The sequence below is a fragment of the Aulonocara sp. 'chitande type north' Nkhata Bay genome, linkage group LG6 (assembly GCF_057382095.1).
Source record: "Aulonocara sp. 'chitande type north' Nkhata Bay isolate Kocher_YH1m ecotype deep benthic linkage group LG6, A_spYH_male_GT1.1, whole genome shotgun sequence".
Taxonomy (NCBI): Eukaryota; Metazoa; Chordata; class Actinopteri; order Cichliformes; family Cichlidae; genus Aulonocara; species Aulonocara sp. 'chitande type north' Nkhata Bay.
In genome coordinates, this window is record NC_141349.1 from 20,074,144 (window position 1) to 20,087,459 (window position 13,316).

The 13,316-nt window shown below is 42.2% G+C and overlaps 1 protein-coding gene across 4 annotated transcripts in view; it reads right to left on the bottom strand.

The window, feature by feature from the left end:
- Positions 1-521: 521 nt before the first annotated feature.
- herc3 (HECT and RLD domain containing E3 ubiquitin protein ligase 3) overlaps positions 522-13,316 on the bottom strand; it is a 41,228-nt gene continuing 28,433 nt past the window's right edge. For all 4 annotated transcript variants that reach the window (XM_086295474.1, XM_086295475.1, XM_086295473.1 and 1 more), the window contains 3 exons: positions 6,815-6,998; positions 5,005-5,107; positions 522-4,092 (listed from right to left, as the gene is read on the bottom strand). In XM_086295474.1, the coding sequence (XP_086151600.1) occupies positions 3,884-4,092; positions 5,005-5,107; positions 6,815-6,998 (496 nt within the window). In that variant the 3' untranslated portion in view covers positions 522-3,883. The remainder of the gene's footprint in view (positions 4,093-5,004; positions 5,108-6,814; positions 6,999-13,316) is intronic.

The window sequence follows — 13,316 nt, forward strand, 5'->3', positions numbered from 1 at the left end:
TAAATAAAATTGTTTAAATATGAATGTACATATAAAAGATTATATGTGGTATAATAAAATTTGTCTTTCACCCATCAAGGTCTTCAGTTTAACTTAATGATTTATTGGTTTAAAATTGACAAAAAGCTTTATACCATGTAAGGATTTAAAATGTCATGTGACCTTTGACCTCTCCTTCAAGGTCAGTCAGTTGATCTCAAATGTTGATCTCAAACATCTCGGCTGATGAAGCATGTTCACTGAACGTTTGGAAGAATGGGAGTGAACTGCTTTCAAAAACTTTTTTTTTTTTCTTGTAACACCTAAAATCTCACCTCTGACATATGCCCCTCATAAAATATCAATTAAAAATAAACTATACTGAAACAAGAACCCTAACCTTAACAGCAGGTGCTCAGATAAACACTAAAAAACAACTCTATGAATCAGAGGCATCACATCTGGTCCATCTGGTCATAGGTTCATGAATTCAAGCAATTTAATGAGGAAGCTCAAATGCAATCACAGGCCACACAGAAGTCTTGCTTTTATACCGTATTTTATTGAAAACCTTGGCTGGAACAGAGAGCTTTGAGTAAATTTCAGTCAAATAATGATTAAAAAAAAAACAAAAACAAAAAAAAAAACGTATTCTCTAGCACATTTAAAGGTGCAAAAAAGTCAAGGGCTTCACAAACCTTTGCATAGGACTAAACTCTGCAGGAGCCTTAATCAGACAAATATTGATTGAATATGCGTGTGTGTGTGTGTGTGTGTGTGTGTGTGTGTGTGTGTGTGTGTGTGTGTGTGTGTGTGTGTGTGTGTGTGTGTACACATGCAGTATAGAACTAAGCAATAAGATGAACTGCCAGCATTTGAGACCTTTATATGTTTGGCCCAGAGCTGTGAGTACAGAAGTGGGCTGCTTCAGGTTGTTATTGCTGAGAGGACGTGTTAGTCAGAACACATCGAGTCATTTTACTGCCCAAAGTCACATTAACACCACTGTCGTGTATGAAATGTATATAAAATATATATTATATATATGCGAGACGATTCCACGCACGTCACGCTAATACACAACCTAATTAAATGTTATCTTGTACTGCGAGGTGTCACTGCAGGAATATTTATACATCATCAGGGCAACTTTTGGAATAATATGATGGGTACAGTTTATCATCAAATGGCTATTATATGCAGACTTTTTACTAAGTCATCTGCCCACACTCTTAAAATATTCATCTCCACTTGGAGACCAGACAAATAACAATTATTAACTCTAATGTTTGTATATTTAGGTTTATGTGACATTTTGGGACATGTTTTTATTTGCTTCTTAGCAGATCGGTTCAAATGTCATTACAGAGGAATCGGTTTGCTTGGCCTAGCAAAAACACGGCTAGTTTGGCTCCGTCACACGGTGAATAAATCCAACTGAGAGCCGCTCTGATGATTAAAAATGACCAAAGTTTGTTTAACCCTCTGAGGTCTAAGTCATCATTTTATAGAAGCCATGAGAGTGTTTGTTAGGGGGGGAAAAGAAGCGTGAATAAGGCTGGGAGAAAAGTTTCATAAACACAAAAATGACAGTTTTTGTCATCCACACTTACAGGGGATTTATATTTGTAAATCTGCAACCCTGCAGCCTACACCGTAACTACACACCACATGGACACAGTCTGCGATGGCTGTGATTGGACAGTTTGGGATTGTCGTGTCCTCCTGAATATTTAAATCTACTGTGTCTACTGAAAGAGACTATATGGAATTGAAGAGAGAAACAGGACGAACTCCTGGTTTGTTGAGATACCGCTGCGTTGGCCAAGAAGGACTTTGACTGTATTCAGATACTCGTCTGTGTCAGGGACCACACTATCAGAATGTGTATCTAAAAATCTGTTTCAAAATACTTCACGAAAGCGATTAAAATTAGCACTAATCAAGGAGACTGTTCTGCATCCACGCCACGGCAAACATGGAGTGTGTATCGCTGGAAACCAGAGTGGTTAAACAAGAGGTGCTCTCTTTTTCTGGGTCTTTCACCTGTTGCTCGCACAGACTGTAGTAAAATAAGGATTCTTTAGAATGGCCATTAGGGGGCGACTCTCGTGGAGAACACGCCCTGGGCTCCATGTCTCTGTAACCTCAGTAGACATTTTTCTGAAGAGTTTATGGGCTCAGTCGTTAGTTTTAGCTCACACTGAATGAAACAGGAAGTTCATTTTGTAAATGATTTTATAGTCACAAAGGAGGATTAGCCAGGATAAGCTGACTGTCCCTCGGTTTCCTCGCTCATCACGTCCAGTTTCAGGCAAAAATGATTAGCTAGGGTCTTCACTGTCCATGGGTGGTGTTATCTTGACTAGCTCCACCTTTCATACTGTGGTTATGTTGTTGCTAGGCACTGTCATCGAGGGCAAAGGTATGATGGCAAGGTCACATTTTAGATATTATAAGCAAACCTGGAAGCACTAAAAAAAAAACAACAAAAACTGCAATTCCTGTAGTGGCCACTGGAGGCTGAGGCTAAGTTAATCCCCACTGACTGCCATGGTAAGACACCCAACTTAATACAATTACAAAGTGTATTTAAAGCCTGGTATCTACAGTTCCTCATTCATAAAAACCACATAGGGGCACAGACTTGTTCTATAACTCATCACGGCTAATGCCAAACTCAACATCTTAGCGTATTAGTCCAAATACAGTCATCTCATGGGGTCTTGTTTGATTGCGACCTCGCAGATGATGCGGCCCCTTTCAGCTAGAAAATCTAACTAAACAGCCAGTAAGCGCGACATCCACATGCTTGTAACAACAGGAAGTGCGATCTTTTTGTGTCCATCTGAAGGAGCCAAACATGTATTTGCTACCACTTCCAGTCTGAGCGATGCTAACTGATGCTTCATATTCAGCTGACATGCTTTTCTTGCAAGAAAGCGAATAATCACATTTCCAAAAACGTCACTGCTAAATGACAATCTGGTCTTTGTTTTCACGCTGTAACATGCACACACATCCACAAAAAAATAAAAAATAAAAATAAATAAATAAAGTTTTGTTTCCGTACAGAAGGTTTTGCTGTAGAAAGGCAACACTGTTGAATGCAGGTTCAAGAACAAAGTCAGCTGCTCTGTGAGCCACAGCTAAAACAGAACGAGGGATTGCAAACGATGTTCAGCATGCTTCGCTCCCTGCCTGACTCGCTTGTCCTCTTTCAGAATCAGGCATAGAGGACATGCTGGTGGCAGATTTAAAAGGATCAGCGGGACTAACACTCCTCCCAACCTCACAGTGAAGATTATATTCAAAGTGCTATTTACATACACGTATATATGTATGTGTGTGTGTATGTGTGTGTGTGTGTGTGTGTTAATTTTGTCAAAAAATAACCACTCTATTTAATAAATTAAAAGTAACAAAAAGCAATATATTGTCTCAAGGTAATAACATGATTCTTTAATGATTAAAAATAGAATTTAAGGAATATAAAATACACAGCTTTGCAAACAAAACAAAGCAAAAAGAAATTAAGAGTTTCTCAACCTTCTCTGGTCCTGGTTTTTAGGTCCCGAAGTTTTCATAATCCAGGGTCGTTCTGCACATTTTAGTCCATTTAGTGCTTTTTTGGTTAATTTCCATGTTGGCTGTTATCTATCAGTCATTTGATTCTCCTCTAAATGGTCCTGGAAGGCTGAGGAACTTTGCCCAAAGCAAAAAAGCAATAACACTCTGCATTTACATACATAGACCTTTAAGATTCAAGATGCTTAACGATCTTGTTAGACCATATATAAACAGAGTGACCCTCCCGTGTCCAACAATTGCCCACTCACACTCTTGACACTCACGTGGGGGTGTATTGCTGTTAAAGTGCGTTAAGTCTCCCCTGGGACTCCCCTCAGACCAGGCTGAAGCCCTCGTACTGCTCCACGGCTTGAGTGAGGCGGCGGCGCAGGATCTCTTTGGTCTGGTAGCGGGGCATGTCCAGCAGGTTGTAGCATGTGTGGGCCACGGGCAGGTAGTGCTCCTCTGCTGTGGTAGACTGGATGATGATGCGCAGGCTCTCCATGCCGTGGATGGGAATGCGGTCACTACCGGTCAGGAACACTGCAGGCAGAAAGGGGACATACAGAACAGAGGTAAAACAAAATTAGGGAAGCTCTCTGAAACATGTTTGTGCTCTTGTGCAGACACAAGCTTGATGTTTCTGGATGTTATTAATAAATCTGGTCTTTGCCTGTCTAGACAATTTTTGACTCGCAGAGAATATTGCTCCAATTTTCATATTTTGGCTAAAAGTCATTCTTGGTTGCAATGAAAGCAACATGCATGTTTTTTTACACTGCAAAGAAATGCTTGTTTAACAGAGAAACCTGCCCACAGAACTCTTTGGGCTTTAAATACACTTTAAATAAATGTGTAAAATTACAGAACAGAAAAAAAGAAAGAAAAAGAAAAAAATTGCATTATTCTCATTATTAAGATTGAAAAACCTGAAATTCTGCATTCAGAGACTCATTAAAAGTGGCTGCAGCGAACGACCCATAAGTTCAAATGTTAGGTTTGTGGTTAGCTGGCCTGAATGGACCCTTCAGAGTGCCAGTTCTGCCCCCTGGGCCAAATGTTTGACACCTCTGATCTAGGAGCAAGAATCACAGGGTGATTTTAACAGGACATCGTCATGCCACACTTCCCACAACAGCAGCGGTATCACTATGCTCGACATTATTTAATCATATCATTTACTATTACTAAAGAATTCAGCATAATTGAGGTCTTGTAAAGTAAACAGTTGAATCTGAATGAAACACTTTATTCAAAACTCCTGAAATGTGTGATTATTTTCATTAACACTGAAAAGTTCTCGCTTTCGTTAAAGCAGCACGAAGCAGCACGAAGCAGCTCTGCTGTCTTCACGATCTGCTCTCATGACCTGCAAATTATTACACTGCAAAGCGACTGCGGGTAAGAGAATTAAACTGCCACGCAGATCATTTAAGGAGGCAATTAAAGGCTTACACAAGAACTGCTTCTTCTTTTCCAGAGGGAACTCGTGGAAAACCTCCCAGAACAATCTGACTGTTGGATGAGTGGCGGTGTACTCCCCCTTATAAACGGCGTTCTGTAGAAAGAGAGGAGAGATTTGGAGATTAAAAGCCTGTTTTACCATCAGTAAACAATTTGATTTGTGGAAAACATGTTAGTTCCTTATCAGTCAGGAAATAAAGTCCTCAGAGACGTGCAACAATCTGGGTGATTTTTGCAACTACTGGCCTAAAAAACAAAACAAATCAGTTTCCAAGTTTTTTGACATCTGACAAAACAATCTGCTGTGCAGATGTTGTAATCTGCACAAAAAGGACCTCTGGACACAGGAGATAAAGTCACGGGTAAAATATGTGAAGAACTGTTTTGGCTCATACCGTTTATGATCACATCCAGAGCTGCAAAGTAAGCCAAATGTCACAACAACCCACAAGAGCGGAGTTTCTAAATCATTTATTCGCCTCCATATTAAATGATCCAGAGGTGTGCCTTTTCAACATCTGGCAGGAATAACACGAAACACACGAGAACGAGCCTTTCAGAAAAGATCAGATTTATCTACAGTTTTCTTCACCATCCAATCTAAATTTTAACTTACCTAATATGATGATTTGTGAATATATATTTAGAATATTTCTGACAACATAATACACGTTTTAGTATTTTGCAACTAAAGGTACAATATGTAAGATTGGTAAACCACAAACAGCTGAAACATTAAAAAGTAAACTAAATCTATAAATTATTTATTATCATTACACATGTGCAATGAATTTTGATGCAGTCTTATCAGTGCAAACATTTGAAAATAATATGTATATAAAGTAAATATATGTACACAAGTAAAAACCCATCATCCCAAACAATCCTTCACACTCTATGGGCATTCATTGCAGTTGATTCTCTTAAAAACTGCACATTACTACAAGTGTATTTATGAGTTTTGGATAAAAAAAAATTCTTTGGTTCATGTTTTTAATGTCCTGAAACATCTGCCCTTGCGCTGACATTCAAACAGAAAGTGGTGCAGGGGGGATGGATGTTTCAGGACACTCTCAAATGACCGTATGACACTGGAATAGCACACTACAGAAATATCTCCTGAAGTTTGATTTCTAACTTGCTAATACTGCGTCAAACTCAATTTTTTTTGTCGCTTTAGCACTGCAGAATTTATACTTATTGTTCCATTTTTTCTTTTGCATCCAGTAAAAAGACAATCGCAACAACCAAACGTGGTTCGCCGGTATCTGTGTCTTACACCAGTGAAAGAGCCTTTTCTTTCCTGCTTCTTACTAAAGACGTAAACACCTATAATTAATCTTTCAGGTACAATGTAGCACCGCCTGAGGTGATGGTTTGAGGTAATGTTTGAGGGTGTTTCTCACTACCGTTCTAATCTACGATGCTAAAGCTAAACACCTATCATTCACTGAGGCTGGTATGTAGAGCCGCAGGCATGGCTGCAGTGGTTATTCTGAGCGAGGCAGTTCCCTGGTTATATAAACACAAAGCTAAAAACTACATCATTCTTTCCTGTGGTCGATGACAAGGATTTTAGGGTTTGTTTTTTTTTTAAATGCAGCATCTGAACAAATCTTTCACATATAAACTATTGGTCTGCAAACACTTGTGCTGCAGGGGATTCAAGATTTTAATCCAACAATGACAACAACAAAAAAAGAAAAACACACACAGTGAGGAGAGGCTTTGCTGACCCTGAGCTGGAAAGTTGATCAGAGCAGTCGGAGTACATGTGCAGATGATTAAACCACACACTGACCTTCTCCATCTCCTCCCAGTTGTAGTTATTATTGCCGACCACCATGGCCATCAGCTCGGAGGGCTGGAACAGAGACAGGATCTCACCACCACACACCTTCAGGAAACCAGCGGAGAAGGCAGAGTACTGCTCCCCCACCGAGTCTGAGAACACGTAGCGCAGGTAGGCCTCCACAAACTCCTTCCTGAAACACACACACACACACACACACACACACACACACACACACACACACACACACACACACACACACAGGTTCAGTAAATTTATTTATTCAGATGTCAAAGTGGGACTATAAACACTCTCTTCCTCTCTCATTGTGTCTGAATCCGAGTGTGTTCACATTGTCTGAGCCGTCTGTTCAAAGCTTTTTTTTGGTTTGTTTCTTGAAACCTGCTTGGAACTCATCAACGTCCTCTTCATCCAGCCCGCTCTAATTTTGTTTACACCTCTGTGAGGTCTTAGCGCAGAAGTTGCTTAGGTAGATTAAACCTCTAATCTCTTCATCTGTGCTGGAGCCACCTGTGAGTGCGTCAATATATGTGTAAATACTAAAACAGATTTGTTTTCACTGTGCCAAGCTAAACTACAGAAGCAGGACACGAAATGCTGAATAAATCCCCTGAAAGACTTATATTTAAACAGAGTTCCTAACATTAATCTATTTTAAGACCTCTGAAATGAATGCTTAAAAGTAAAATTACTGTACTGAAGGAGAGGAATGTGCAGCTTCAACATTATTTTTAAATTTGGGAAACCAATGGAAAGCTTTAGTTTGGGCTGAGCAACTACTGCACTAAAGTCAGTGACAGAGATCCATGCATTTATCAAACATGTCAAAGACAAAAGGGAGAAGAAAGCAGAACATATTTGTCACTTTCCATCACTAGTCAAAGTCAGACTTAAGTCTGATTGAGATGCTTTGTCGTGTCCTTTGAACAGGCCGTTCAGAAACCCTCCAGTGTGGCTGAATTAAAACAGTTCTGCAAAGAGGAGTGGGACAAAATCCCTCCACAGTGATGTGAAACACTCACTGCCAGTAATTACAAACACTTGATTGCACAAGCATTAATAACTATTAACTGGTAACACAACTAGTTATTGATTTTAGGGAGCAATTAGGTTTTAAGAACTTTTCTTTCCCCGTAATAAATACATTTTATATTCACTCAGGCTATCTCTGTCTAAGACATGTACTCAGCTACAACAACAGGAAACCCCAAGCCAACCACACACAGTGCATAACAGCATCTTAATAGATTCAAAATAACAGGTTAAAAATCCCAAAGTGAATCAGATGTCGGGGATTCAGAAGAAACCAGTTACTTTAACTCAAATGTTCAGGAACGCGCAATCCTCGAGCAATCACTCCAAGAAAGAAGAAAAAGAGAGAAACCAGATTTTTAAAACCTTTTCCCTGATCACACACACAGAAAGTAATGATGTCGTTTCATTTAGAAAGCGAGGACTCTGTGTAGCAGCTGCTGCCACAAACCCCCGTTCAAACAGGGAAGGTACCAACAGAAGGACCAACATGCTCCAACAGTTGGTCAGAAGGTTCCTTTGTAAGTGCGCATGCGCCATTAGCGTACTGCCTGCTGTAACCCTAATTTCCCTCGGGATTAATAAAGTATTCTGATTCTGATTGATTCTGATTCTCCTGAAATTTGAGAGAAATACACAAGCAGGTCTTCTCATATAGGAAACCAGCGCACAGACACGCACACAACTGCTTCACGTCAACAAGCTAATAAATACAGGCTTCAGACCAATGCTACAGTCTTCCCAGCCAAGCAAGTCACACCCACAGGGGTCACAAAGCCCTGCAAACACCAAACTTGTCTTACACAACACAAAACGAAACAAAAACAAAGGCAGGATTCATCAGTCTGATAAAGTAACCTTCAGTATCAAAATAAAACGTGCGGTATGAGATGCTGCTTTAACACCACAATCTAATATTCCTCTTGTTCTAGTTCCATATCTGAGTGTCGAAGGGATTTTGGAGAAACAATTTGTGTTACTGCTGCTCTCGCCATCTGTTCAGCACCAGCAGCCAGACATGTTGACACCGCCCGCCCCCAAACGCTCTCCCTCTGAGGACTCCTTCACATAACGCTGTAATCAGTGCCACTGGCACAAGGACAGCAGCTAGAAATGAGGCGCAATAGCACGGTGTGAGTGAATCTAAAAAACTGTGTCTGTGTGTGCAGCACAGATCGTGGCCTTCAGCTCCAACAATGGGACACAAGCTGCTGGCTCCATGAGCGCATTATAATCTCTGTGCGGGGAAAAAAAAAAGTAAAATCTCACAGTCTTTGCTTCTTCCTTCAGAGAGGACAGAGCGTGTAGCACTGAAAAAATGGAAACGTTCATGAAATTAAATCTAATCTGGTAAACGGGCTGGTTCTTATATAGAGCTTTTCTACTCTGAGAACTCAAAGAGCTTTTTATAAAGCTTCACTCATTCACACCAGCACTTTTTTCTATGCTTTTCCTATCCAGGTCAGGGCTCGCAAAATCGCTAGCCCGACGTCCCGGGGCTAGCGATTTTTCCAGTCGGGCTACCAAAATCTATCTCAGCCCTGCCCGTCGGGCTATCATAGGAAGGAAAAAATATATGTCAATGCTTTTGCATTCTTTCGGAAATGTAGCTGGGTAATTATGTCATTGGCATCGGTGAGCCACTGTCAATATGTGACATATTGAAATCGCGTTTGAATTTGCGCTTGTTTTTTGCTTTCACTTTGCAAATGTCCAGGTGCCTTCTTTTGGCGCACCAAGTCACTCGGGTCAGAACATGGGGTGCCACCATCATCCCACTTCTGACACCAATGTGGCGAGCTCAGACAACGAGGAGACGGAGGTGTCGTTTGGTCTTGCTTCCCGTGAGCTAGCCAGGGAGCACAGCCGTTTATTGACATCTGCAGAAGAACACTGCAGCTAGCTAACTGCTCAGCGCGGCAACCGCACAGCAACAGCAACAACAACAACAACAACACACAGGGCGCCCTCTGACCCCGGAAGGACACACCGTCGCAGCGAGAGGGCGTCACCCGTCACTATGGCAACATAAACAAAACATAACTGTACAAACAGAACCCCGAACAGCCCTGGCCCGCTACAATATGCTGCTGAGAATATAGCCCAGAAGAAGCGTATAGTATAGCTTTTATTTTGGAAAGAGCCATTTCTCTGTAATAAACTCTCTTTTCCAAAGATGAGTGTTTCCTCAATCAGATACAGGTGTTACCGCGCCAGATCCGCGGCCCCGAACCGTAGTAAGGAAACCTCTGGCAGTTACTTGAAGGTTCCGTAACTGACTCGTAGCCGGCAACAGCTTACTATACAGGTCAACTCCGCTAGCAAAAAGATAGAAGGAGGCATAGGAAACTGCTTCACCGAACTTTATTTCTTCTCTAAGGCACGAACACCGCGTACAGTGGCTGAAACAGTTTACTCACAGCGAGCATCGCCGACACAACTCTGGCTGTCGAGGGAGTTATTATATTCCTTTTATTTATTTTCTTTTCGTCTCTTCTGTAGCTAACCGTTACTTTTTCCCCTTCTCCGCTCTCTCTCTTCACACATACACCAGGCAGTCCCGCTACACACATCCCGAATACATTTCCCATCAGGCTTCATCCTTAAAGGGCCATACCTGTAACACAGGGCTCGCAAAATCGCTAGCCCGACGTCCCGGGGCTAGCGATTTTTCCAGTCGGGCTACCAAAATCTATCTCAGCCCTGCCCGTCGGGCTATCATAGGAAGGAAAAAATATATGTCAATGCTTTTGCATTCTTTCGGAAATGTAGCTGGGTAATTATGTCATTGGCATCGGTGAGCCACTGTCAATATGTGACATATTGAAATCGGTTTGAATTTGCGCTTGTTTTTTGCTTTCACTTTGCAAATGTCCAGGTGCCTTCTTTTGGCGCACCAAGTCACTCGGGTCAGAACATGGGGTGCCACCATCATCCCACTTCTGACACCAATGTGGCGAGCTCAGACAACGAGGAGACGGAGGTGTCGTTTGGTCTTGCCTCCCGTGAGCTAGCCAGGGAGCACAGCCGTTTATTGACATCTGCAGAAGAACACTGCCGCTAGCTAACTGGGGCCCGTTCTTCGTACCTCGCTAAGTAGGTTAGCCGGATTAGATTGTTGACGATTTCGCGTGATCCTGGATCAGTCGGTTCCCCGAAGCTCATCCGGGACTTGCTGTCATAGCAACAGAGCCGTAAGCGTAAACCTGCTCGGGAGCAGGTTTACTTTATGTAAACAGGAGTAGATCGCGGCCACGCAGGTATGTCCGCTTCATTTATACGAAAGCAACAGCGATATTCCACCACTGTTTCACCATAAATAAATAACATCAATGTAACTAAAGACAATGCAGCACTTGATCCTTTTATTGATGTCACACAGATACATACAGGTCATTTCCTAAAAAAGGGAAATGTACTATTAACATTCTATTACATGTATGTGATTATTACAGATGTAATTCATATTTCAGAGTAGTAATTGTAAATTACTTCGTGTAATCAAGATGAGAGACCACGGCTATAAAAGCGAAGGTGGATTTGGGAAGCCTGTCGCAGCCATGTCCTGTCCGTATACGCGAGCAACCCATTGCGGAAGGTGCAAGATTGATAAGGAGAGTTTTCAGAATTCAGCGTATATTACGGGATAGACAGGATCCTTTAGCTCAGCGCGACAGTGTGCTCATTGAGAGATATCGATATTCCGTGAGGGTATTATTTACATAACCAACTTGTTGACGAGGGGGTGCAGGACCACCACCTGTCTTTTTTTCCTCTGCCCTTTTCTTGGTTGCTGTTATGAACAAACTAACAGAGTATTACAGGCCAGTATTACCTTGCCAAGAGACGAAAAGCAATCTAAGAGATAAATATTACCATTCTGTAGAATACTCCTGTATTCCACTTTTACTTGTTCCCATGTTCTTGTGGGTCCTGTTGTGGCTCTAATGTGAAAGGGGATATAATATAACATATTATAATATAATATAATGCCATATGATATTGGACAATATAGTGTCATATGATAGATCTACCCTACCGCCTACTGGTGTTGGCCAGAGGGGCCGATGGCGCGATATGGCAGCCTGGCTACAACCGTAGCTGCCTCCACCAGTGTGTGAATGTGGGAGTGAATGAATAGTGGTATCGTAAAGCGCTTTGGGTGCCTTGGAAAGCGCTATATGAACCCAATCCATTATTATTAGTATTATTATTAAATTACCTACGAGTTTGATTTGTCAGCAACTTTCTGCCAGCCCTCTCTCCTTGCTTCTGCAGCCTTTGCAGTTTTCTCTTGCGTTTTAATTAAACTCTGAAACTCCTGAAATCCCTCACTCATGAGTTCTTGCTCTGCTGCCGGAAAATACCGAGCGCGCCCCTTCGACATTTTCGCCGACCAATCAGCGGGTTGCCGATCAATGTTTCTACTATCGATGCGTAGCCCCTTTTACGACACCCAGTGATGTCACATTACTGCGTCCAGCTGTACTAATCGTCAACAGCAGGCGTGTTCGGGGAACCGGATTAGCGAGCTCACGGTTAGCGCGATGATTTGATCTTGGATGTGTCATTTGATTTTGGATGTAGTAAGCGACGTACGAAGAACGGGCCCCTGCTCAGCGCGGCAACCGCACAGCAACAACAACAACAACAACAACAACAACACCACACAGGGCGCCCTCTGACCCCGGAAGGACACACCGTCGCAGCGAGAGGGCGTCACCCGTCACTATGGCAACATAAACAAAACATAACTGTACAAACAGAACCCCGAACAGCCCTGGCCCGCTACAATATGCTGCTGAGAATATAGCCCAGAAGAAGCGTATAGTATAGCTTTTATTTTGGAAAGAGCCATTTCTCTGTAATAAACTCTCTTTTCCAAAGATGAGTGTTTCCTCAATCAGATACAGGTGTTACCGCGCCAGATCCGCGGCCCCGAACCGTAGTAAGGAAACCTCTGGCAGTTACTTGAAGGTTCCGTAACTGACTCGTAGCCGGCAACAGCTTACTATACAGGTCAACTCCGCTAGCAAAAAGATAGAAGGAGGCATAGGAAACTGCTTCACCGAACTTTATTTCTTCTCTAAGGCACGAACACCGCGTACAGTGGCTGAAACAGTTTACTCACAGCGAGCATCGCCGACACAACTCTGGCTGTCGAGGGAGTTATTATATTCCTTTTATTTATTTTCTTTTCGTCTCTTCTGTAGCTAACCGTTACTTTTTCCCCTTCTCCGCTCTCTCTCTTCACACATACACCAGGCAGTCCCGCTACACACATCCCGAATACATTTCCCATCAGGCTTCATCCTTAAAGGGCCATACCTGTAACACAGGGCTCGCAAAATCGCTAGCCCGACGTCCCGGGGCTAGCGATTTTTCCAGTCGGGCTACCAAAATCTATCTCAGCCCTGCCCGTCGGGCTATCATAGGAAGGAAAAAATATATGTCAATG